Below are 24,879 nucleotides of genomic sequence, written 5' to 3' on the forward strand. Positions count from 1 at the left end.
TGGATGCACATCTTGAAAAGAAAAATCTCCCTACTAACGTTATCGTCAACTCAACTTCCGATCAGTTATCACGCGTCTAAAGCCTTCCATATTCCATATCGTCGTACGGCGAACTTGAATCGAACTTTTGTGTGCCCGCTGCACCATCAGCGTAAGATGCAAGACGCGCTTCTAGATTGCAGCCATTCGGCTCTTGAGGGAGTGGACTTGAATGATTCATTTGGCGACGAGACCGATGAGAGTCAGCCTTTGAGAAACGAAAATACACACGTTGTGGAAAGCCGAGCTGTGGTGGTGAAACATAAAAGACGCGATTCAAGTCAATCTGTTGCAACAGCACAAGGTAACATGGAGGACAAGATATATCTGGAGTCGTTTGAATTCAGCGATAGCACGTCGCTGCGACATGACACCAGATCTCAAGATAATCGAGCAATGGAGGTCAAAGATGCTGAGAATCGGCTTGAGGGGGGGGAACGCGACGACGACGACGACGACTCGTTTATGTTTAGTGATAGTGATGACCCTATATTGAACCAAGCTGCACCTATATCCAGAGGCGGCGATGCTATCGCGAGCCAAGCTGATTATATAGCTGCACTATCACGAGGCCAGCTGTTTCTGAGCAGTGGCAGCGTACCGCTGCTGTTGGCCAGAGATGAAAGGGTCGCGCAGCGAATGGTCCAGCCTCGGTATAGTCCCGATAGTTTTGAATTCAGCGATGGCGACGAATATGAAATTATTGCGGCGGCCATGTATCAAACTCAAGAAAAAGCTCAATCTCAAACTCAAAGTCAAGTCCAAATTCAATCTCAAGCACAAGCTCAAACTCCAGCTCAACTACGCGGGATTAAACGACCTGCTTCACCGCTTGAAAAAAGTGTACATTCAGCTGTGAATACACAACGGCCGCCTATACCCCAATCATCCTCAGCTGCAAAGGCGCTGCAGAATAAAGAAAACGCGTATAAACACACCATGACTTCGTCACCCACGAAGCTGTCTCCCAACTGCAGCATCATCAACGCGTTTTCGCCGCCTCCCTTGCCTCCGTTCAACGACTTCAAGGTGCCGCGGCAGAATGCGCGAAACTATTCGACGATCCCACAATTGGAAAGACCAAATCGACGGCCTGTTAACTCAACTCTACTTCTCGCAACTCAGAAGCCCACAATCGAAAATATTGACTCTCAAGTTGGTAATGAAGCTAAAAAAGTGCAGCCGATTATATTGTCGAAAGAGCAGGAAATTGTGCTCCAGCGTGTTATGCTGGGCATTTCTCTATTCTATACTGGGTCCGCAGGTACTGGGAAATCGGTGCTCTTGCGGTCGATTATCAAATCTTTACGGCTCAAGCACTCACTGGGTATAGCGGTTACTGCGTCAACTGGTCTTGCTGCGTGCAACGTTGGTGGTATCACGTTGCACAGTTTTGGAGGGATTGGATTAGGGACCGGCACAGTTGATAGTCTCATCAAAAAAATACGAAGAAACAAAAAGGCCCTGAAACGATGGTTGGAAACCAAGGTGCTCATTATTGATGAAGTTTCCATGGTTGATGGTGAATTGTTGGATAAATTGAATGCAATCGCCAAAAAATTGAGAAGAAATCAGGCTCCTTTTGGTGGGATCCAAGTCGTTGCATGTGGTGATTTTTATCAACTTCCGCCTGTGGTTAGAAAACTAGACGACGACGGCAATGTTCGCGATGACGTTGAGGCCTTTTTCTCCTTTGAGTGTCTTGCATGGAAGGAAACCATCCAGCAGACGATTATCCTCAAGGAAATCTTTAGACAAAAGGGCGATCAAATGTTTATTGATATGTTGAATGAAATGAGGGACGGCCGAATATCCGAAGCCACCGTGAATGAGTTCCGGAGGTTGAAGCGCGACTTGGACTGTCCCAAGGGTATTGTGCCCGCGGAGTTGTTTGCAACGAGATACGAAGTTGATAAAGCAAATAAAGCCCGCTTGGCTGCTCTACCTGGAGACGTGACAAAATTCAAAGCTATAGACACGGGCTCTTTACCCGAACCGCAAAAGAGCACTTTACTTGCGAATTTCCTTGCACCAATGGAGTTGCACTTAAAAAAGGAAGCTCAAGTTATGTGCATCAAGAATTTCGACGAAACGCTAGTCAATGGATCGCTTGGTACCATTGTGGATTTCATGGACAAGGACACGTATATGAAGGCGTTTGCACCAGGTGAATCCATGGAAGAAAATGGATTGATGAAGGATTTTGCATTTAATGACTCTGAGCATTCAACAAGTGGTAGTACTAGTACCAGTACTAGCAGTGGTGGTGTTGGTGGTACTGGTGGTGCAGTCACTACTGGCTCGTTAACACAAATGAATCTAACTGAAGAGGAAAAGAGACGCAAGGAGAGGAAGTTGGATATGCATGATGAATTGTTGAATGATTTCAAAAACAAAAAATGTCCGCTTGTGAAATTCTTGGCTCCCGATGGAGTCAATACTCGAACCGTGCTTGTTGAACCCGAAGAATGGACGGTTGAAGATGAAGACGGCAATGTCTTGGTGTCTAGAGTCCAATTTCCGCTTATGCTTGCTTGGTCGCTTTCCATCCATAAGTCACAGGGCCAAACTTTGAGTAAAGTGAAGGTTGATCTACGTAAAGTTTTCGAAACGGGTCAATCCTATGTTGCATTATCGCGGGCCACGTCAAGAGATGGTTTGCAGGTGCTCAATTTCAACGAGAGACAAGTTAGATCTCATCCAAAAGTTGTCCAATTTTACAAGTCACTAGAACAAGTCCAGAAAAATACTGAACAACGTAAATTTAGAGAAACGGGTCAACAGAAGCTCAATTTCGCCAGCGTTTAATATGTACATATAAATTAGAACTCATTTTCTTTTGTTTTTTTTCCTGTGTTTTTTTGTTCTTTTTTTTTGGTTCAACGTAAATACGTTGGTTCGTTTGTATCATGTCTAAATAGTGAGAAAGTGCCCAAAACAAACTATATGAATAAATTAGAGGTGCCTTTTTTTTATTTTGGTTACATTGTGTTTCTTCGGTACAATATTTTCCTCTCTCCGTTGTTATTGCTGTCCCTTTCGACAAAGCCGGCAATGGCAGGTAGTTGCTTATTGTTTTCCCATTTGGTGAACAATTTATCGGCGTAACCCAAACCAACTTGGTAAATCTCGTCGAACTTGCCAAAATCCAAGGTGGCGTAGTTGTCGATTGGAGGACGCAAGTAGTACACGCCAGGGATACGTTTGGCCTCTTCCAAGGCATTGACACTGGCGACATAGGCTAGCCTGAGCTGGATGTCCATCATGTTGGGGACATTGGGGTGTTTTGAAAACGGGTTCCATTTGTTGAACACCACCCAGAACCCACTCAAGGTGTCTCCGTAGTTCTGGGGCGTGCGGTCATCAACTGAACCTACGTCGACTGCGAAAATATGCTTTGCTCCACGTCGTTTCATTTCCATCACGGGCAAATTATCGAGGTATCCGCCATCTAACAACATGCAGCCTTTGAATGCAATGGGTGGTAGCAACCCGGCGAGCGACATGGAAGCTCGAATAAACCTCCAGGCGTAGCCACGCTCGTGAATGTCCATTGTCGAATTTGTAATGTTGGTCGAGTTGCAAAAATACTCGATCCAAAAATCCTCAATTTCGGTGAATCCAAACACTTTCCATATACCGCGATTGAATTCGTAACCGGTGATGTATGACGTGACTGGGTAAGTCAAGTCAAATAGCATCCGCCAGACGGAAGCAACGCGTCGGGAAAACTTTTTGGCTCGGCCGTAGATGGAGACAATGTTGTAATCCTTGGCGTATAACCCACCAACAAAGGAACCAATGGATGTCCCGCCTATCATGTCGACGGGTATTCCGTGTCTTTCCAAGGCCGTGACTACACCAACGTGGGATATGCCTCGTGAACCGCCGCCGCCCAAAACCAAGCCCACGGCTTCATTCGATAGGATTCTCGCAAGGCGCAAGAAATCGTTCTTGTGTGGCTGGATCGAGAGATCCTTCAGCTGCTCGTCGCGTTTCCAGCTCATGGCCATATTTCTTGCTTCTTCAAATTTGGAGATGATCGAGTTGGAATGGACAAACTTGGCTGCCATTTCGTTGATAAACGATTTTTTGCTCGATCCAATGGTTTCGTTGTTGCGTTCAATGTACATTTGAATATGATGGTGTCCTCGTACCCATAAACGGTTCTTGAGCCATTGGCTTGTCGAGCCGGATACAACGTATTTGTCCTGGTGGATCAAACACAAGTCTGTTCTCGCCGTCGTTTTCATCTTGATCAAGAGCTGCTCGTACTCGCCAATCGAAGTAGCAGTGGCTTGGTCTTCTGCGTCAGCAAGGAGCAAAATGCAGTCACCCTGGGTTATACATGTGGACGTCCAGTTTGATTGAACCGGAGAGTCGCATACATACACGATGGTCTCGTATTCTTCTTCCAAGTAGGCAAAATAACCCGATAGCTTCAACCGCACGAGGCTTTCGTCGAATGCGTGCCTGCCCAAATGGGTCAACGTCAGAGCCTGGTCTAGCGCCATCACGTTGCGGCCAATAGCTTTCAACGCATGCACCAACTTGTCAGCAAAGTCACGCACGGGGAGCCCCGAGACTGTGGGGAGGATAGTGATGGTTTTGTAATCCGCCGAGACAAAGCTGGCGCTGCTTGTAGAAGTGATGAAGTTATGCGACATTTGGCCAATGGATTTTTCAGATGATAGCACTTTTGCAGCGACTAACCGCGACACTTTGACCATAATGGACGGATTTTGGAACGATAATATTTCAAATAGCGTTCTCGGGATCCGGGCAGTTTCCGAGTCCCGCACGGCGATCAAGGAGTTGGATCTTCTCGACGCCGTCAACACTTCAACTTCGCCGATTGATTCTCCGTGTCCGTACTCGCCCAACACTTCAACGTCTTTCTTGTTCGAGTCCTTTTGCTTGCTCTGTCTCACCACTCGGAATCTACCACTTAGCACCACGTGGAATCCGTTGGCCAAGTCGCCTTGTTTGCAAAGAACATTACCCGCGGGGATGTGGCACCACTCGAGCGCATAGTCTATAGTCAAGATCTGTTTTGACAAGAGGCTCTTGAACTTTACCGCGACGGGGAGCTGCAAGAAGTAAAACTTGTCGAGAAGGTGGTTGTAGTCATTCTTGGCTATGTACGCCACCACGGCGCTGGATTTCTTGGGCGTCTTGATCGAAACCAAGGATCTAAACCCAACGACACAGGACAAGTAGCCTGCAATACCACCTGGACTCACGGTGTATACGTATTTTGAAGACGTGGTTTTTGCATAAGTTTCCGGCTGCTTGTAATGAACTTCCAACGATCCACTAATGACGTAATACAAGCCGCAAAACACCGAGTCCTGCTGCACGACCGTGGTATCGGGCTCGATATACTTGAGCTCCATCGCTTTTGAAAACGCATCCTTGACATTCATTTCGCTTATTGGGTTGCGCTTTTTCTGCTGTGGCTTCAGCGTGGTGGGCAAGTTGTGTTGCGACGTTGTTCTGCGGGTTTTCAACTGCAGGACATTGATGGTGTTCATGAGGGACTCGTTGGGGTTGTATTTGAACACGTTATGGTATCCGCCGCTGAATGCGGGACTTTTTATTGATCCATTGCTCAACCCTGCAATCGAGCTATTTGATGAGTTTAAACTTTGGAAATGAGCCGGCTCCAGGTGGAACAAATTGCTCGACTCGTTTATACCGACAATCTTGAAGATATTCTCCACAATGGCAATTCGCAACGAGTTTTCCTCGGTTTCTTCGATATTGTCGGTGAAATTGATACGATTGTCGTCGTTCAATATCGATGCAGACGATTTGTTGACTCTTAATTTGGGGTCATCGCGCGAAATGGGCACCGAGGATAATAAATCACCGGGATTGTTGCTCTTGACTCTCGAGTTCAACAAGACGTAGCGCGATGCTGTACGTTCGAGTGGGCTTCGTCTCGGCTGTCTAGCGTTTTTCTTTGAGCTCTCGTTGCCCTGCTGTAACCTCTCAATCAAGCCGTCGACGAGATACCGCGGCAATCCCACATCGTTGGATTTGTTCAACTCAATCTCCAGCTTGAATATCTCTCCCGTCAACCCGAGGTAGTTGTGGATCGTGCTCATGGTGACCTTGTACATTCTTGTCAACACCATGGTCACTATATGCGAGGTTGACTTTGGATACTTTATCTGGACGCGTTCAAACGCCGAGTGCGGGATAATGGCAATGGTGATGGCGTCGCTGTGCTTCTTGATCTTTGGCCGTACAATAATCTCCGGGTACTGTTCACTCTCTGATTCTTGTTCATTGAAGCCGCTTCTCAACCGCAGTCCGGCTTTGTTATCCAAGTAGTCCAAATTGAGAGACATTGTGCTGTCATCTAGTGCAAGTGGCGTCATCACGGCGTCCATCCGAGCAGGTTTGAACAAGTCTAAAGTTGAAATTAGGGAACTCAAGGGGGCACCACTCTTGACTTCGTTCAATAACTGGTAGTTTTGTTCGCCTAATCTAAAGAAATCGTCATTTTCTTCAAATTCTGAATTTAGCATGGCATTGCTATTACTATTATTACTATTGTTGTTGTTCTTGTTGTTGTTGTCATCGTCATCGTCATCGTCATCGTCATCGTCATCGTCATCCCCATTCAATTTTTCCGTGCTGTTCTTTGTCACTTTGGTAAATACCTGTGCTGTGCCCTCCACCACAATCAGAAACCCGAGCTTTTCATCTAGACACATGATTTCATCGCGGGAGAGCTTCTGCGTCACCATGCTTTTCGTGAGCTCATGAAACACCGCCTTGTCCAAGTAGCCAAACACCTTAATCGCCATGAGGAACTCGTCGAGGTAGTTTGTAGGCTTGGCATCCTGAGGCTTTTCCACGAGTAGGTTGGACGAGTTTGCCTTTTGGTACTGCGTGTTTGCTTGTGTTGGCATATTGTCTCGCGTGATTCCTTGCCTTGTTAAATCCTTGGAATACCCCGTGAGGTACTTGTACCGAATCACTAGCACCGCACCAAGGGCAACGAGGGCTGTCACCGACAACATCGACGATAACTGCAAGTTGATTTCAAAGTTCTTGGAAAGAAGATGGAGGATGGTTTTGGGTAGGACCACCATGGTGAACCTGATTGACGTGTACAATAGCGACTGGTCATGAGAATAGCCACCGGCTGGTTGCAAAGTTGTAAAAGCTTCATGAAACCGAGACTCTAGACCATCATCACCGACCCAATCTGACATTTCCCTCCTCCTGCTGCTGGCAATATATTCTTCAATTGGGAAAGAGGAAAGAAGTGGTTATTCTATTAGAGTCCGCCGAATAGCAAGCGTCCACCAAATCAAGAGTCGGTGTGGTGTCCTCGGGAGGGCCGCCCCCCTCCAAAAGCTGCACACAACTTTTGGTGGATCCAGCTGCAAGTCACGTGATTCGATGATGTATACCAACTCACGTGACTCAATTTTATACGATTCAATTCAATTCAATTCAATCTATCACAGGTCTATTCCTTTACAAAAATTACAACAACGGTAAAGAAAGTCTAGTGAGTGTCATATGACAAGCAGCCGAATCTACGAAGGATACGTTCGATGCCGTCCATACCCAATTCCAAGTGGTGTAGCTCGGGACCGTAGCTGATTCTAACATAATTGTACCAGATGACTTCTTCCAAATGGCTTAGGTTCTGAGGATTGATCAAAAAGAAGAACCCGGGGACAACAATCACTTTTTCGTGCAAGCACTCGTGGAAGAATCCGAGACAGTTGCTCAATTTGCCCGGCAAATGGGACAAGTTGAGCCATAAATAAAAAGTCGAGTTTGGAGTGTTTTTCTCGTCGAAATGGAATCCCATTCTCGATAATCTGCCAATGATGTAGTCGCGCTTCATCTTGAAGTGCAACTGCAAGGCCTTCATTTCTTGTCGCACCTTGAGTGGTTGGAGGAAGTCGATAGCAGCAAACTGGAAAGGCGCATTCGAGCCCCCGTCCAAGAATGAGCCAGCCGACGAAAGCGCGTTGATATAGTCTTCGGGGCCCAAGACCCAGCATATTCTCCAGCCGGGCAATCTAAATGCCTTGGTCAACCCGTTCAAGATCAACACGGGGTCCAAATTGACATCTTCGACGTATTCGGCTGAACTAATCGAAGAACCCGTGCATCCATCGTCATAGTAATAGTGGGAGTAAAACTCATCCATAATCAATAAGCATTTTTCACGGCACATATTGTGGAGCGCGTGCAACTGGTCTGGCTTCATGCAATGACCGGTGGGGTTTCTCGGGTTAGAGGTCAACAAAGCACTAACACCTCGGGTCAACTCTTCCTTGATCATCTTTAAGTGCATTTCATAATTGTCTGCCTCTTTCAACGGAACGGGGATGGGCGAGAAATTCTTAAACAAGGACAACATCTCGGCGTACGCAGTATAATCGGGCAAGAAGAAGGATAAATAGCAATCGCTAATAATCGAGGCAATTCTCGTCAATCCTGCTCTGCCGCCGGGGACAATACACACGTTCTTGTATGTGTACTTGCTGGGCTTGTTTGCTCTGTATGTTTCATTATAGTAATGAGCAACTGCTTCTCTTAACTGCTTTATACCTGCCGTTGGTGCGTACTCTCTGGAAGCATCAGGAACGCTGATTGTCTTTGGTCGCGGGAAAGAGCCGGGAATAGTATCTCCGTGCTCTGGCGCACCTTGGCCCAAATTGGCCCAGTCTCCCACGTGCTCCGAGTCGTAGCCGTACTCTCCGGCTCTTTCAGTCGCCCACAACACCCCCGTTGACGATTGCTTGGAGTTCATGGCGGGCTTGTAGATGCTTTCATTGAACTTGGGTTTAGGCAAGGGGATGGGCGAAGCTTCTCTGCCGTTTTCGGATTTGGATAATTTGCTAATCAAAGTCTGTCTATGGCTGCGGTTCTTCAAATTGGGAGTAGCAGTGCCCGTGTTTCTGCCGGGGATCGGTTGATAAATGGGCACATCTCTTGCATGTTGCGGGACTGGTGCTCTGATTTTGGCATCGTGGGACTCGCTGGGAGAGTGAAGCGGGGCTGTTGAGTTGGTTTGGATGGCTTCAAGCAAGGAGGAAGCCGACCTTTTCAAAGCCGGGGGTAATGTTGATTCTAACCTCTCAAACTCGAGCAATGATTCTTGGTCATTGTCGGAATCCTCGTGAAAGCTGGATGACATGGCGGGGGCAGGTATGAAGCAAGTCTTGAAGAATTGGGTGGGAAACTCACTGTCAACTGTTACAACAACAAGAAGAAGAAGAAGAAGAAAGAAGAAGTGGGCAAAAAAGTGATGAAATTGAAAGAATGACTATTAGCCAGTCGAGCCGGTTCAGGAGGAGGCCAGGAGGGAATCTCACGATGGACGTAGTGGAAAAATATGGTCCAACTTTAGCAATTTTTGTGTAACAAAATGGCCGAGTGGAGCGGGAAGGCCCCTCACTTCGAACCAAGTGCAAAGAATCAACCCCTTTTCCCCTTTTCCCCTTTCTTTCTTTCTTTGGTTCCTATAAGCACATAAAAGAGAAGTAGCTGGAGTTTCTGAGTATAAGAAATTACGTCTATTGAACAAAAGTATAAAAGAATTGAACAAAAATCTACCCATCTATCTACCTACTCTCTCTCTCGCGTACCTTGAGGCCAACTCACAAGCAGCTTTCACACCGGCGGACTTGGCACTAACCTCACTCTGAGCTCACTTTCTTTCTTTCTCATCACTTTAGCGATAAATAAGTAGCAGTAGCCTCTTTTGAAGTATTTGACGCAGTCTGGGTGGACTCACTCTTGGCAGGATATATCTTTTCTCTTTTGAATCTCTCACCAACGCTCTTGAGCCTGGACTTGACAGTGTCCAATGTAGAAGTCGTTGACATTACTGATACATTTGAAGATTCAACTTTTTTCAACTGCGACATGACCTTGGTGTATCTTGATTTCGATTCCTATGTGAGATCTGGGTTGGTGATTAGCATCCTACTTGAGACAAAGTAGGAATTCGCAGCCATATTTATAGCCCACGTAGGGGTGGAGAGGAAGGAGTGGAGTTAGCGGTGACTCAATAAGCTTTCTCTTTAGTCTCGTGCAGAAACTAGTTGGTTGACTGTTCTACTCTTTCGTATACACGTCTGCGTGCTCTGTTTGCTGCTGATTGACTCGACTCGACTCGAATTGGCTCGTCCTTAAGGGCTAAAGTTGCAACTCGTGTTGTTGTGATGACTAATGGGGGTCATTTGGTAGCGCGTGTTTTGTATTCGTAGAGGTGTGCAAACACTACCCCCTTAGCACCACCCTTTTGTTTTAGCACATCAGTCACCACGGGCTTTGCTATACGTGAGAGCTGCCTTCATGCTTGCTGCCTCGGTTTTCTTGCTGTCTGCTTTAGCTTCTACAAACGGCTAGATTCACATACCCTTAATTTGCAAGAAAACAAGAAAAAAAAACCGTGGTGGGCAATTTCACAACCAAGAGTCCATATATTATTAGTAATGTATTCCTCTTCTCCCCCCCCTTCCCCCCCTCTCTCTCCATTTATATTTGCTGTTACCTATAACTATTCCCGCCAATTCGAGACAACGGCTTCTACTTGCAACTGAAATGGCTCTGGAAGAAAGATTGACTCTTCTTTTCGTTAGTGGTAGCAGCAGCAGCAGCAGCAGGAGCGGCTGGAGTAGCAGCAGTACCTTGTTTCTCTTTAGAGTCAACAAGTGCAGTGTCGTCCTTAGCGTGTTGAATTCTCTTTCCTTCCGATTTGAAGATGGACTTGACCTTGTCCAAGGTAGAAGTGGTGGATCTAACTGATACGCTTGCAGATTCAACTTTTTTCAAATCTGACATTGTTTCAAGAATGAAGCTTTTCCAGCAAACCAAGATAAATGGGCCTAGTGTGAGATACTATAAAAAATTGACAAAAATCTGTTGTTTGTAGCTTTGAAATGAGTCTTCGCTAGTAGCAGCTGGATTGGGCTGGAGTGGTGATTTGAACGACCTGGGAAGGAGGAGGAGGAAGAATGAAGAAAGGGGGGATATTTCTCCCTATTTAAGGGGCGATGTTGCAAATGTTACTCGTCATATCAACAACTCCAACCCCCAAACCTCAAATACCAAACCCCCCTAGGTATCTGAGACAATTCAATAGAGATAAGCTCAGCTTTCTCTTGGCCTGATAAGAAGACAACATAATGTATCCATACATGCAGATATCTATCTATCTACATCTATATATATATTTACACTCAGTAACAAAGTAACGTAAACACATTTCTAAAAAAACTCAAGCAAAAGAACCCGCCTTTTGACAATTCCCGTTTTTCCTTTTTTTTTTCAATTTTTTTCTATTTTTTTTTTTCACTTTAGACCCTTGACTTATCGCTCTCCATGAGATCCTCGACGTTTTCTGTTTCCGGTTTATTGGTGTCGATTTTAAACAACCGGTTGTCATGGTTTTCATGGAAAATCTCCTCTGTTTCGTGTCTCACGTTGTTCAACACAATCTTGTGCGCTTTTCTCGCGGGGATCTTGGAGTCGAACAATTTGTCCATATCTTCCAATGCAATACCTTTGGTTTCAGGCAACATGAAATAGACAAAGGGCACTGAGGCTGCAGCAACACAAGCAAAGAAAAAGTAAAGTCCGTAGGAGTGCAACGTGGCAATCATGTTCTGGGTCCATCTCGACATAACAAAGATGGCCACCCACGACATGGCTGCGTTGATGGCCTGGACAAAAGATCTGATGTTCTGGTCAAAGACTTCGGCGCCGACAACAAAGGGACCGCCCGACCACGCGGTGATGAAGGAGGCAATCCAGATGTACATCATGCCGATGGCGGCACGGCCACCGGGTCCCGCATGCACGCCTGGCTTTGTAGGGTCGTTGATCTTGAGGTAGGCTCCAATGTACCAAAAGCAAAGCGAACACAAGGTGGACGAGCACATAAAGGCAATGCGTCTTCCAAAGGTATCAACGACAAAGATGATGTAGATAAATGTGCAAACAAACTTCACCACGCCAAACATACCGGTGGAAAATAACGAGGCGTTGGTTCCTTGCACGCCCAAGCCTTTGAACAATTTGGGGGAATAATAGTTGATGGCCTGGATACCCATAAAGTTACAGAAAAGGAAAAGCATCACCGTGATGAATAACCGGTAAAGTAGGTTCCAGTTTTTAAAGAAAACTTCATAAAATGGGTCCATGATCCCCAATCCGACTTTAGCTCTTTGCTCCTCGATTTGCTCCTTGCACTGATTGATCTCGTAAACGATGTATTCGTCATCTTCCGGCAATTGTCTAAACCAAGTGAGATTTTTCACCGCTTGCTCGTATTTGCCAACTTGCATCAACCAACGCGGACTCTCCTTCATGAAAAAACTACCCATGAAAAACAACCCACTTGGGATCAACTGGATAGCAAAGGGGATAAACCATTGGCTTTTGCCAGGTGGCAAAGTAGAATCCACACCATAGTTGATCCAGAATCCAACCAAGTCACCCACTCGCCATCCAATTTCGTAACTGGCTGTAAGTTGACCTCTAATAGCCGGCGGCGAGATCTCCGAAATGTAAACCACCGTCAAGTTTGTCGAGCATCCAACCGATAATCCAGCCAAGACTCTGCCGGCGTATATAGGACCAAGACCGCGGTTGTGGTCAGCAGCAAGCATCACCCCTGAGCCCAAAGTGATCAAAAACGCCGCAAAGAGTAGCGGTATTCTTCTCCCAAGATAGTATGAGGCCGGGTACGAGAAAAGGGCACCAAAGAAACAGCCAACGTGGAAAACTGAAATAACGTTGGACACAATGGCAGCCGAGTTGGGAGCTGTATCCAACCCAAACTCTTTTTGGAACGCAGGCAACGCCACGGCACCACCAATGAAGCCGGAATCGTACCCAATGATGATAGCCGCTGCTGAGGCCATGATTGCCGTTAAATAGACACGGTAGTTGTACACTTGCGGCGGCGTGGGTCTATCTTCGACTTTTTCAAAGATATTCTTCATCTTGAACCATTTCTTCTTCTTCTTCTGGTTCTTCTCTTCTTGCTGCTGTTCTGGTAGGGACGCATTCGAAGCTGGGCCGATGACGTCGTCCTTTTTGTTCGTGAACGAACCACTCGACTGCTCGTCCAGCTTATCTGAGAAGTATGAGCTTACAACTTTTTCAGTCGACATGATCGCTAATGTAGACTGTGTGAAGTAGACGGGAAATCCACGATTATCCCTTCTTTACTCTTCTTCTCCTTGTGAGATCTCCAAACCCTTTTATATCGACGGTCTGTAGAAACGTTAGCTTGAAATATTTGACTTTTTTTGTTTGAAACAATAAGTCAATTTCACCACTTGTCTTCCATAGCTGTTAGTTATGCGCTATCGCAGTCCATGGCTCGTAATCCTGCAAACTGTTCTACTTTTCCACTTTTCTTCACATTTCTAGCAAATCGGCGCCATTACTTAAAATTTTGATAAAAAAAGAAAAAGAAAATTTTGAACGTGAACAAATTGACACTACAAAATTTCATAACCCAAACCAACAGTATATCGTCCAGTAGGCATCTCCTTGTTTGGCTTAATTATTGGTCCTTTATACAAGAGCGTACCAAGTGGCTTTTTTTTTACTTTGCTAAAGACAGTTCAACGTGGTTTCACAGTTTTATTTTTCCGCCTGATAACAAGAACAATAAAGAACCCCTTGGCCACTTATTTTCGTCGTATGGAATCGATAAACCTCATCGCTCCCGTCTCAAGACAAATTTTTTTGGGGTTTTTTTTCTACAACCGTCATACGATGTACTGGAAACTAAGCGCAGTGGATAGCCTGTCTTTGTTAGGCTGACCTTTTGCTAAACTTGCCACTGTCGATTGTTTGGATCCTCCACTTTATGTGGAGAACCGTGGGGGAGAAGGTGGGGGATCTCAAGGGTTTACGGTTTTTATTGGTTATGGGTACTTTGTTTACCTGTGAAGCAACACAACGAAGGCTCTTCTCCACAAAATTACGACCGTGGAGTATCTACGCTTTGTCGTGCTGTCTAGATTGCGGGTGGTGTGGTTTCTTTCAAGACGGCCATGTCCCTTGGGAGTTCATGTCTCGTTGAAGAAAAAAAAAAAGTGTTGAAATCTTGGAGCTATCAACGAGGGGAAAAACTTTTTTCCGAGCAATGTTCCGTGTCTCATCAGCAGCAGGCGGAGTCAATTATTTGACTTTGCCCGTAAAATTAGACCCTAATCCGCGTTGAAAAGATCCTCGTGAACAGAATTATATTTTTTAAAAAAAAAACGAACGTCATTTCAATCCATCACCGGTTATAAAAAATTTAGCAATGTTTTGGTTTTTGCCCTGCGTGCTCTTGTTGTTGATTCACCGAGTTGGTGGTTCCTCGTTGTTGTTGTTGTTGTTGCTGCTCCCCCCCCTTCTTACCCCCGTCCCCCAAACAAGAAGAAATGCCGAGAGATGATTTTGCAAGATCGATGGCGATGGGGCATGGGGGATGAGGGAGGTGGGCAAAGGGTCACCAGGGTTTTAGACTAGACGGGGTCAGCTCACCGTAATCGAGAAGATTGATGGCTCCGAGATCTCGGAATTCAAGGCAGTTTCTCTCCCACCACACCAGCAAAACGAGTCGGCGATCTTCCCCACTTTTCCAGTCAAATTTCAACCATGAGGACATGGCTCACAACAAAAAAAAAAAAAATTTCACCAAAATTACTAATGGCTGGATAGGCAAAGTGAGGATGGGAACATTCGGATGTACCTAGATGCATCGCTTTTTCTCCCTTTCTCTTCCCCACCTTCTTCTTCACCAGTTGCTTTTGCGGCTGGTACGAACGACGTTTGCTTCCCTTCCCCCTTTGTTCGGCAACTATAATTTTTTTTTTTTCTGAGAGTCATGAGATGTCATAGGTCATAGTTTACTGCCGACTAATTTCTACTATAGGAATTAGACGTCGAATTCCGCAGTTGCTACTCTCCCACCAATAAGTTTCAGCTTGCCCCTGTCGCTTTCAATTTTGATCGATTTTGACTGTGTATGGAATTCAGGTGGTCCTCTCAAAATAGTAAAAAAATTGCTTGGCTCACTGCACTGCGCGCATTTCGTGTTCGCCAACTTTCCCCTTTTTCGGTGGCGAGTTCGGGTTTAATTCAGCTACACCTTCAATCCGTGGCTCGGAAAGCGCAAGTGTTTTAATCAACTCCAAGGGGGAGGGGAAGGGACCACTTATGAGATGATCAAGCTAGAGATTAAAAACTTTTTTAAACAAATTTGGGGAGGCAAATGCTAGATTATTCCCCCTGTGTTGACCCCAACTGTCTGGTCTGGCACAATAGAGTCATGGCCATGCGCGCTGCCGTACTTGAAACTACGTTAGCCGATGGCCTCGACTCGAAAGTAGAAAAGCTTACTCGGTCCCAAAACAATGGAACGCTTCAGAGGAGATCATTGGAATACTTGCCGCAGTTATATAGCGAAGACGAATGAATATGAGAAAGGAAAATACCAAAAAAAATTCTAAAGTCAAACAATGCTTAGTTGGTGTTTTAAACACTTTTATTCTTGTTTCCAAGGCTATTCAGAAGTGCTCTCAAGTTTGCAATTCGGAGAGGGAAAGAGAAACAGTGCAATGGATCCCTTGAATGGTTCCGTGGCATGTTTGATGGCTGCAAAACTTAGCTCAGGGCCCCGTTCTTTTTTTTTTTCTTCACTTACGAAACAAGTCTCACACTTCTTGTACCTCTCCCTCTTCCCCCCACGTGAAGTTTAGGCTATGTGACTGATTACTAACTGTCTTCAAAACTCAGATTCACTTAGCATCTGTAATGTCTGAAAAAAATAAGTGGTAAAGCAGCGCAAGCATTGCAGCTAACGCTTAAGTAGCCCAAGAGTTGCTTCGTACAAAGTGGAAGGGAGAGAAAAGAAAAAAAGGGGGTTGTTCTTTTTTTTTCGCAGCCGTCAAATGTGTCACTTCATGGAAGGCGCCAAAAGCTAAAATTGCAGATAAAATCATCTCCTCATTCAACAAGTTTATGTCAAGAGTGCCCCCCACACAAGATCACAACTGGCTATGCTTTGCAGCTAAATTACTTCTCGCGACCAATAGCCATTTAGTGGCTCAAGCACCGACATGGGTAAATGATTCTATTCATTTTCTCGTTCACGTGACCTTTTGCTCTACTAAATGGTAACAATTCACCGTTTACTGAATTCGCACATCTTGTTCACGTACGGAGGAAGGGTGGGATGTCAGAAACCACGCTAGCATATAGGTCCTAGGCTGCTCGCGCAGCACTATCAAGACACAAAGGCAGTTTTCTTACCCATCTCGAGGTCAAGAGCTCGCAAGAATAAATAAAAAACTTGCGACTGGGCTTGCCCACGTACCCGCACCAGAACATTATATGGGCAAAGATATTTTACTCTTTCCTAGTCGTTTTCCAAATAGAAATTGAAAGCTCCCTGGGTGGAATTACAAGTTATTACCTTTGCACCCAATAAGTCAAAACCAAGAGTTTTTAGACCCCCTCTCTGCCACCTAGCTCCTTATCCCTCTTCTTCTTCTTCTCCTCCTCCATATGCCTTCTTACCTTACCTTACATTTGCACTTTTCTTGACTTCTATCTTTCCCGCTATATATCTACAGCATGAATTCCTCATCCCCACAAAACCCCTCACTTACTCCTTTTCCCACCTCCAACCCATAGGATAAATGAAAAGCATATTGGTATTCAGCTTTGCAGTAATAATATCCACATTTTTGCCAGCAGTCATCGCCATAGACCGACAACTTTACGATGAACTAGTGAGACAATTAGCCAACGGGGAAATTGAGCCGACACCGAACCACGATAAGGACACGAGAATTGAATTTGCTTTCGATGACGGCCAAGTGAATTTCAGATTCAGCAAACACTTCAAGTCCAATGGCACGGATTTGACGTTGGCGGTTCAGTTGTTACGACATGCGTTGAGTGGTGAACAGTATTTGGATGCGGTGATTTTGTATGACCATATTACGAGAGACGGGTACACGGGCAATTATGTCTCTGGTACTGAAAATGCCGAGCTTGCGGTTTCGGTGAAGCAGATGGGGCTCGATTTGGCCCAGCACCTTCACAGTTCTTCCAATCCCGATATCAGACGTGTGTTTGAACAGATTGCCGAGGCGGATGGTGCAACTGGCGGTGCTGGTGACAGTGACAAAAATGGTTTCAAGGAAGATATTCCCAAGGCGGATACTCCTGCAACTACAGTTGTTCCGGCTGCAGCTGTTCCGGCTGTAAAATCTTCATCTTCGGCAAATACCCTGGCTGCAAAATCTTCATCTTCGGCAAATACCCTGGCTGCAAAATCTTCATCTTCGACAAATACCCTGGCTGAAAAATCTTCTTCTTCGATAAATACCCTGGCTGAAAAATCTTCTTCTTCTGTGGTAAAACGTCCGGCTACAAGCTCGGCCACAGCTCCTCCTCCCGGTGTTTTAGTGTTGGGCAACCCCGGGCGACATATCTTGACTTGGTTTAGATACGGGATTTAAGAATCAGGTGGACCACAATTCACGTCTAGACAAGGTGACACTTTTTCGACCATGGAAAAATATATACATATATGTATATATATTTGTTAGATCTACTATACAACATAATACCGAACTTGAACAAACATGCAAAAAAAAAAATGCTACATTGCATTTTTGTATGCGTTAAGCCTCTCTAGCTGATGCGTCAGGTCGAGAACCTCTTTAGCTATTCTTTCATTGATCCGATACATTTTATATTACATAAACACCCACACACCCACACACACAACCCACACAGAGAGAGGGTCAACCCGTGGCGTCTATATCAACCCACTCAAAGTCAACTTCTCCAAAAAGGGAGGCAAATCGTCTTTTCTAATCTCAATTACCGATGAGTCAAAACTGTCGACTCGCACTTTGGCTCCCGAGGTTTGCGATAGTTGCAGGAACGCAACACTAAACTTATTCAACCGCGTCGTCATGGAATCGGCAGTGATTCGCTCATTGTCTTGCTCTTGCAACAACTTGGCCTTTTCCGAAGCCGACATTCCGCGCGGGTACCGTGGAGCCATGCCAATGACAAGATAAGTGTCGCTTGCCGAGTCAAGACTTGCCACTACCAAAGGCTTGAGCGAGTTGGTACCGTTTATGAAATCGAGTTCGGCCAAGTTTTCAATGAGCCATGACCCAAGCTTGGAGAGGATAAGTGGGTTGATGAATATCTCCAAGTCGGGTACGGCACCATCGTTCAAAACGCAAAGACGGTATAATTTCAAGTTTTTGATCATTTTCCGCTCGAGTAGTGACATACCGGTTCGAAATGTAACCTGCTGTAAGTTCTTGGCGTAGTCTAAACCTTTAAAGAGCAAATCGCTTCCCTTGAGTTTGTCAAACGAGGAATGTGCCGCCGTGTTGGTGCCGCTGATGCTGCTGTTGTTAGTGGGAGCAAGCGACTTGTTGATGTTCAATGCATCCCAAGATGACCAGAAATTCTTCAACCATGACGACTCCTTTCTCTGCATTCGTCTTCGGATCCTCTCTTCCTCGCTATCTATAAGTCTATTATCTTCTTCGTTTATCTTGGATGAGTCCTGAATGAATTTTTCATCGAGTTCTAGTAATGCACTGAGTGCTTCCACGCACTCCATGGCTGAAAGCTGTCCCGAGTACCCGTAGGTTTTGACAAACCCTTCGCGCACTATACCTTCAAGCCCATAGATGGGCAAGTACCGCCGGAAAATGATTGGTAGTTGCCGCTTGACTTTGATGTCCATGTAGAGCCATTTCTGCTGCGCAACGGCAAGCGATACCCCCATTTTCGCAAATAGCTTATGTAGCCGCTTCTTGCCGTCGTCGGTCCACAAATTAAGCTTTGAATTGACGTGGCTTGAGTAGAAGAAGGAGTCGTACAACGTCCAGTGCCGCAAAAGAAACAAGTGGTAATCTCGTTCGATCCGGAGCATTGTTTGGTCAGCTCGCTTTTTGTTGGAGGACTCGTGGCGCGGATTGAGTCTCATGACTTCCTCCTTGAGCAATGGCTGAAGTTTGTCGTAAATCTCTGGATAGTGGCTGTCCAAAGAAGAAGTTCCAATAATGGCGATCCACAAGCTTTCCAAGTTGGTTTCACCAATGGCCGTGAGCAATGCGTATACGGTGATTGTGTTGGATGTCCCTACAGTGGATCCTTGGTTGTAGTATGCCTGGATTATATCCTCGCTTGCAGATTTCCGCTGACGTCGCTGTTTCTTCAACTGTTTCGACAGGCGTTCCTGGAGCTTCCTCTTTCTCAAAATTGACCCGTCGGAGTTGTCGGAGTTGTTCTCAGCCAGCTCTTCTGCTGGCTCGTCTTCATCGGTATCCACATCCTCCTCGTCAGTTTCAGGCACTTCATCTTCGTCGTCCTCGTCGTCGTTGCTTGGGTCAGAATCGGACTCATCTTCCTCCGCCACCAACGCCTCGTATGCTTTCTTCTCTTCTTGCAAATGACCATCAACATAACCATCATCCAAACAAACAACAACATCCGACCCAAACAAATTATCCAAGTTCCACGGCCGGTTCCCGTCGATAATATAGATCTTCCTCGTAAACTCAGCTTCTCGTTTTTCCAAGTCTAAATTGTCGACGTCTCGCACGGTGCCCGAGGCACTTGCATCCAACAATTCCTCGGGGTTGATGTTCAAAAAGTTCTCCACGTCCAACATGGCTCCGCACCCTATCAAAATCACGTTGGCCACGTCTGAATCTAGCCTCTCGTAGTGCAGTTTGAGGTCCTTGTAGCCCACCACGGGAAGGAGCTGATACTGGACGAGCTCCTTTTTGAATAGCACCAGGAGCATCTTGGCCGCGCAAAGCGAGTCGACGTCCAAGCATGATACAAATATCACTAGCTTACAGGTTGAATGCGAGAGCGACGTGCGTTTGAGATTGCGGTATGCTGACAAGTAATGATTGGGTGCTATATACATTTGACGTCTGTATCATGAACAATGTTGTTGTGGAAAAAAATGCTAAAGAACGAATAAACGAATCAATGAATAAAAAAAAAAAAAAAAAAACAAAATCTATCTATGCTGAAGTGGTCGGGTTGGACTGGGTTGGCGAAATGTAGGCTCTTCTCTTTTTTTGGGGGGGCGGGAAAGTGTTGGTTGGATTGCTTGGGTCGCCAGACTTTGAATCAAAACATAAAATTTGATGAAACGCGTCTTGGAATGAGTTTGATGGTGCAAAACCGCCGCACACACACACGCACACACACTTACGATTACTCCACCTTCAGCCCAGAAGCGGAGAGCAAACTACGGCACAAGTCACAGCAAAAACCCTCTTGACACTCCAGCTGCTTATCTTAGACGGGAGGGTGTCTGGTGACGGGCAACTTGGAGTTTGAAAAGTAGTGTTGCAGTGCAGAAACTAATGCCACAATGTCACGTGATGTGGTTATCTAGGTCACGTGACTTGGTCTCGAAAAGAGGAGCCAACTTTGCTATTCACCAACGCTGCGAGCAGTTTCAACCATTCTCTCGGAGTCACACTTGTTCTGGACAAATGGTGGAAAATAAAGAGTTCAAGTCTTGCCTTTTGATATAACTGTACATAGATAGATAGATAGATAGATAGATGTAGGAAAATTACTTTTGCTACATAATAAAAAACACATCTTTTTGTCGTCTATGGATACTGGCTTGGTCTAAGTCCAAAGTATCCATCAGGAGCACTCAGTGGGTCCAATCTGCTTCGGCCACCCATACCTTCGATACCGTTCCACATAACGTCGTTACCCCACCAACTGATGTTGTACTCCTTGTACTGCACAGCAAAGAAGATGATGATTGCGCTGAAAGCAACTCCGGCATCCATGGCTCCGGAAAAGACAAAGTTGTACTTCTGCCACCAGGCCAAGTAACGGCTCTTGATGTACCACATGAAAATGATCGACATGTAAAGGCCTCCCGTGTAGAAGGACAAGTTATAAGGAGCATAGTACAAGAAACCACCAACAACCAACGTAGGCTGGAAGTACTTGGTGTACTTTTTGGGAGCGTATTTCTTAAAGGCAATGCATGGGAACGCAGCCAAGAACCCAATAAGGAAACACCATTGCAAGATAGGGTACAAGCCACTAAACACTTTTCTGGGACCAATGACACCCCACAAGATCGAGGCACTGTAGAAAACAGTCGAGCTTGGACAAGTAAACTTTTGGGTGTTTGTTGGCTCACAGTAGTTTGGAATGTTGTCAATTTGGAAGTTGAGCACAGCCAAACCAAGGAACGAGGAAATGAAAATCGACAACATTTGGCATCTGAAGATGGCTCTTGGTGGGATTTTGAGATAATGGCCCATTTTCTGATCCGAAATGTAGTTTTGTGCTTGGCCATTAATGTTGTAGCCAAAACACTTTAACGTGATAAGAGCCAACCCGGACCCTTCAAACATGAATCCAACAATCAACTGAACCAAGACGTTCAAGCCAAACGAGAACCCGGTTGTAGCGTAAATGGCGGTAAGTGGGATCAAAAAGACAAAATTTATTCCCACGGCAAAGAAAATACCCCAGACTGGCGTCTGCACGGGGTAGAGCGAGACGCAGATTATCGCCAAAACGATGGACACCACGAGAACAATCAAAAACACCCAGTCGGGCACTTCCTTGTACTTGCGCATCATGTTGGTGTGTGGGTCGTGGAAGCCTTCGTAAACGGAGCCTCTGAAGTTTTTGAAGCCACGGGTCAAACCTTTGATGGCCTTCCAAATGGGCTTCCTGTTCATAAACACCTCGTAAACAATGGAGAATGGGTAAAGGGCAATAAAAGCACCGTACACCACCAAGTTGGCAGCTGAGTAGTATGGTGGTCCAACTTGTTCATATTTGGATTGGTCAAACATGGTGTTTTCGTCAACAATGTCCTTGACATTGTATCTGTTACCATTCTGGTCAAACAACGATGAACTGTTAATGGGGATATAGCCCGTCCATTTGTAGTTGCTGTACCATAACCCAACAATGACAAAAAATCCGAGGAAAGACCCAATGTATTGGTTCAATTGGGCGTAGAAGGGGTAAGTTAAGCAACCGTTAAAGTTCAAAATGTTCCAGTCAAAAGTTGGGAAAGGGTTCAATCCCAACCCGGTTGCAAAACCAGTAAGCGAAACCAAGTTGACATTGTTTGGAGATGGCCAAGTCAACCAGTTGAAATAACTGAGTGCTTGGAATAAATAAGTGGGGAACCAATTGTACAAGAATGAAAAGACAAAAACGCCAAAGAACCATCTGTAACGCGAGATCGTCCAGCCATTGATGTTTTCTTTGCTTTCTTTTTGCAACAAGGCCTTGTTCAAACTGAGAGTTGGCAAGATGGTTGGCCAAATGGATCTAGTTGGGTAAATGGCGAATCTTCTCAAGATGCCGGCAAAGCCGATACCCAAGTAGTTGGAGGACAAGATGAGCAACACCTGGTAGCCAAAGTCGACCCATTCGTTGTTGTAAAAGATTTCCAATTTTTGAACGTGGAGATTGTAGCTCACGTACGAGATACCATTGGAGACACTGTAGAAAATGGTAGCCAACATTTGTTCCTTGTGGTTCCATGGACCCGGGTTCAAGTCAAACGAAAATTTACCAAGCTTGATTGTCTTTTTGGGCAAGATCTTTGAAATCAAGACACCCGATGGGTAAAGGAACAACTGAACAACCGCGGACGACAACGAGATGGATGGTTGTCTTTCAGCAAAGAACTGATTGATGAATGTACCGATAAGGGTCCAAATGGTACCAAGAAGATATACTCTAAAAGTTTCACATGGGATGCTGGGATCGTCGAATGGATCAGTGACGGCTCTCACTTCAGGATAGGGGGAGTGGTACGCGATTAAAGCGGCTTCTAATCTAACTTGCAACTCCCAGTCAACAATCTTGTATGCGGAGTATTGTTCTTCCTCGGGTGAGCTTGATTGTGATGCCGAACTTGCATCTGGAACATCTTTTTCAACAACTTTTTCAGTAACGTTATCCTTTTTCTCATTGGACTCGGATGAAAGGTTTGAGTGGATTTGACCTGGTGCAGTAGCAAGCAACTCTTCAATCAAATTGTACTCGCCAGTTGGGAAGTTGACATCTTCGTCGTGCTCAACCAAGGCCTCTTTCAAGATTTCAATTGACTCTTCAACAGTCAAGTTTTGGATTTTTTCAATCAAGAAGACGGCTGCTGGTGGCAAGTCACTGTAATCAACAATGTTGTCGAAATCCAACCTCTTCAAGATGAGTCTCTTTTGGGTTTCAGTCAATCCGGTTCCGACATCGGCTAATGAAAGTGCTAGGGACTGCACAGCTTTCAAGTCCAATTCATGGTCCTCTGCGGCAAGCCTGCGGGCGTTGGAGGCTACCACCTCAATCTTCTCACTCATGGGCAGCTGATTGACTCTGGTAACTGGTTTGATATCCCAACGTTCAACTCCTTTTTTTTGATTCTATCATTTCATGGAAAAAACTTTGAACAACCTTTTATACTTGCCTCAGCCTGTAGCATAGCTGATAAGAGTCCCCCCAGAAAAACACCCATTTTGCAACATAACAGAGAGATCGCAGTAGATAGCGGAAGATGTCAGCCACACTTTCTTTGGTAAGGCGTTAAGCGTCTTGGAAAAAGTGAAAAATGAATAAAAAAAAAAAAAAAAAAATTGCGACCAGAAATTATTATTGCCCCGACTGCTCAAGAAAAATGTGGGAACAACGTTGAATCATTGAATGCAACCATCATTACCAGTACCACCCCAAAGTTTTATTCTTGTTATTTTTGCAGCAATCGACGCACGGCTCTCGTGATCTGATACATCTCTGAGTCTCGTAATCATTTTCTTTTCCTTTTTTTTTTGACCTGTTAAGCGAACTTTGAAACGGTGTGACTAGTCGAAAATTTTATCTTCACCGGGCACACCTTGGCAAGACGGGCGAGTTACACCAAAGTTGTAGCTGTTGGTGAGGCCAGAAATCATCCTGTAACTTTCGTGATAAAAACCTGCCTCCCACTCCCTCTTTCTCTTTCTTTATCTTTTTCTTGTCCCCTCTTCTGCTTCTTCTTCTTCTTCTTGACCTCGCCATCATCTGATCTTATCTTATCTTTTCTAACCAATCTCGGGCTAAAACCTTGTTTTTCCTCTGCATCTTGACAAAGACCCGTGCACGGCTCCATTCCCACAACATGGGCCTTTTGCTTTTTTCTTCGAATCCGGCCTTGGCATGTCAACAAAGTATTTCTTGATGAAATGTTGTGTTTTTTTTTTCTCTTCGAATTTAAACACTTTTTGACGGCCCCTGAAACCCTTTGGTGGTGGTGGAAGGAATTTCAAATTCTTTTTTTTAAAAAAGAAAAAGAACAAAAAAACAATTTAAACAGCTGAGTGTTGGAGACGATGTTGCATCATGTCGTGGTTGTATTGACTTGGATGGGTTTTTTTTTTCTTCCCGAGGATGAATCGAAACGCGTTGGTGACTGGGCAAAACACGTCAGGTCAAGAGTTTTCGAGTCTCTTGAGTGCCCAGTATACATGCATCAATCTCCCCAGTGTTTCAAATCAAGCTTTGCGCCCACCGCAGTTGTTCAATTTCCCGGCAGCGAGGATCATATCCTGTTCAAACGATGGCACACGATGGACGGAAGTTTGTTCTTGTAGAAAGAAAGAAAGAAAAAAAAATGAGTGATGCCGTACCAATTGCCAAGTCAAAACCGTCTCGTGGAACTTCTTATTTTTCAACACGACCACCAGCCAATGCCACTACCACTACCACCACCACCATCACTACGGCCACAGCCGCCGATACCCCGCCAAAGAT

The 24,879-nt window shown here is 45.3% G+C and overlaps 7 protein-coding genes across 7 annotated transcripts; 2 read left to right on the forward strand and 5 right to left on the reverse strand. All coding sequences in view use genetic code 12, as the record gives it.

The window, feature by feature from the left end:
* Window positions 1-156: 156 nt before the first annotated feature.
* LODBEIA_P18720 (uncharacterized protein) lies at window positions 157-2,847 on the forward strand (the record flags this gene model as incomplete). The annotated part of the gene is made up of 1 exon (XM_066971808.1): window positions 157-2,847. One exon carries the CDS (start codon window positions 157-159, stop codon window positions 2,845-2,847), a length of 2,691 nt encoding a protein of 896 aa, XP_066828810.1.
* Window positions 2,848-3,020: 173 nt separating this feature from the next.
* LODBEIA_P18730 (uncharacterized protein) lies at window positions 3,021-7,268 on the reverse strand (the record flags this gene model as incomplete). Its single annotated transcript, XM_066971809.1, has 1 exon — window positions 3,021-7,268. One exon carries the CDS (start codon window positions 7,266-7,268, stop codon window positions 3,021-3,023), a length of 4,248 nt encoding a protein of 1,415 aa, XP_066828811.1.
* A 299-nt stretch (window positions 7,269-7,567) lies between these two features.
* Window positions 7,568-9,217, reverse strand: LODBEIA_P18740 (uncharacterized protein; the record flags this gene model as incomplete). Its single annotated transcript, XM_066971810.1, has 1 exon — window positions 7,568-9,217. One exon carries the CDS (start codon window positions 9,215-9,217, stop codon window positions 7,568-7,570), a length of 1,650 nt encoding a protein of 549 aa, XP_066828812.1.
* Window positions 9,218-11,384: 2,167 nt separating this feature from the next.
* Window positions 11,385-13,205, reverse strand: LODBEIA_P18750 (uncharacterized protein; the record flags this gene model as incomplete). The annotated part of the gene is made up of 1 exon (XM_066971811.1): window positions 11,385-13,205. The coding sequence occupies one exon, from the start codon at window positions 13,203-13,205 to the stop codon at window positions 11,385-11,387; it is 1,821 nt and encodes a 606-aa protein (XP_066828813.1).
* Window positions 13,206-16,736: 3,531 nt separating this feature from the next.
* On the forward strand, window positions 16,737-17,564 carry LODBEIA_P18760 (uncharacterized protein; the record flags this gene model as incomplete). The annotated part of the gene is made up of 1 exon (XM_066971812.1): window positions 16,737-17,564. One exon carries the CDS (start codon window positions 16,737-16,739, stop codon window positions 17,562-17,564), a length of 828 nt encoding a protein of 275 aa, XP_066828814.1.
* Window positions 17,565-17,866: 302 nt separating this feature from the next.
* On the reverse strand, window positions 17,867-20,014 carry LODBEIA_P18770 (uncharacterized protein; the record flags this gene model as incomplete). Its single annotated transcript, XM_066971813.1, has 1 exon — window positions 17,867-20,014. One exon carries the CDS (start codon window positions 20,012-20,014, stop codon window positions 17,867-17,869), a length of 2,148 nt encoding a protein of 715 aa, XP_066828815.1.
* A 703-nt stretch (window positions 20,015-20,717) lies between these two features.
* On the reverse strand, window positions 20,718-23,453 carry LODBEIA_P18780 (uncharacterized protein; the record flags this gene model as incomplete). The annotated part of the gene is made up of 1 exon (XM_066971814.1): window positions 20,718-23,453. The coding sequence occupies one exon, from the start codon at window positions 23,451-23,453 to the stop codon at window positions 20,718-20,720; it is 2,736 nt and encodes a 911-aa protein (XP_066828816.1).
* Between the last annotated feature and the right edge of the window lie 1,426 nt (window positions 23,454-24,879).

Source organism: Lodderomyces beijingensis (genome assembly GCF_963989305.1).
Source record: "Lodderomyces beijingensis strain CBS 14171 genome assembly, chromosome: 2".
Classification (NCBI taxonomy): Eukaryota; Fungi; Ascomycota; class Pichiomycetes; order Serinales; family Debaryomycetaceae; genus Lodderomyces; species Lodderomyces beijingensis.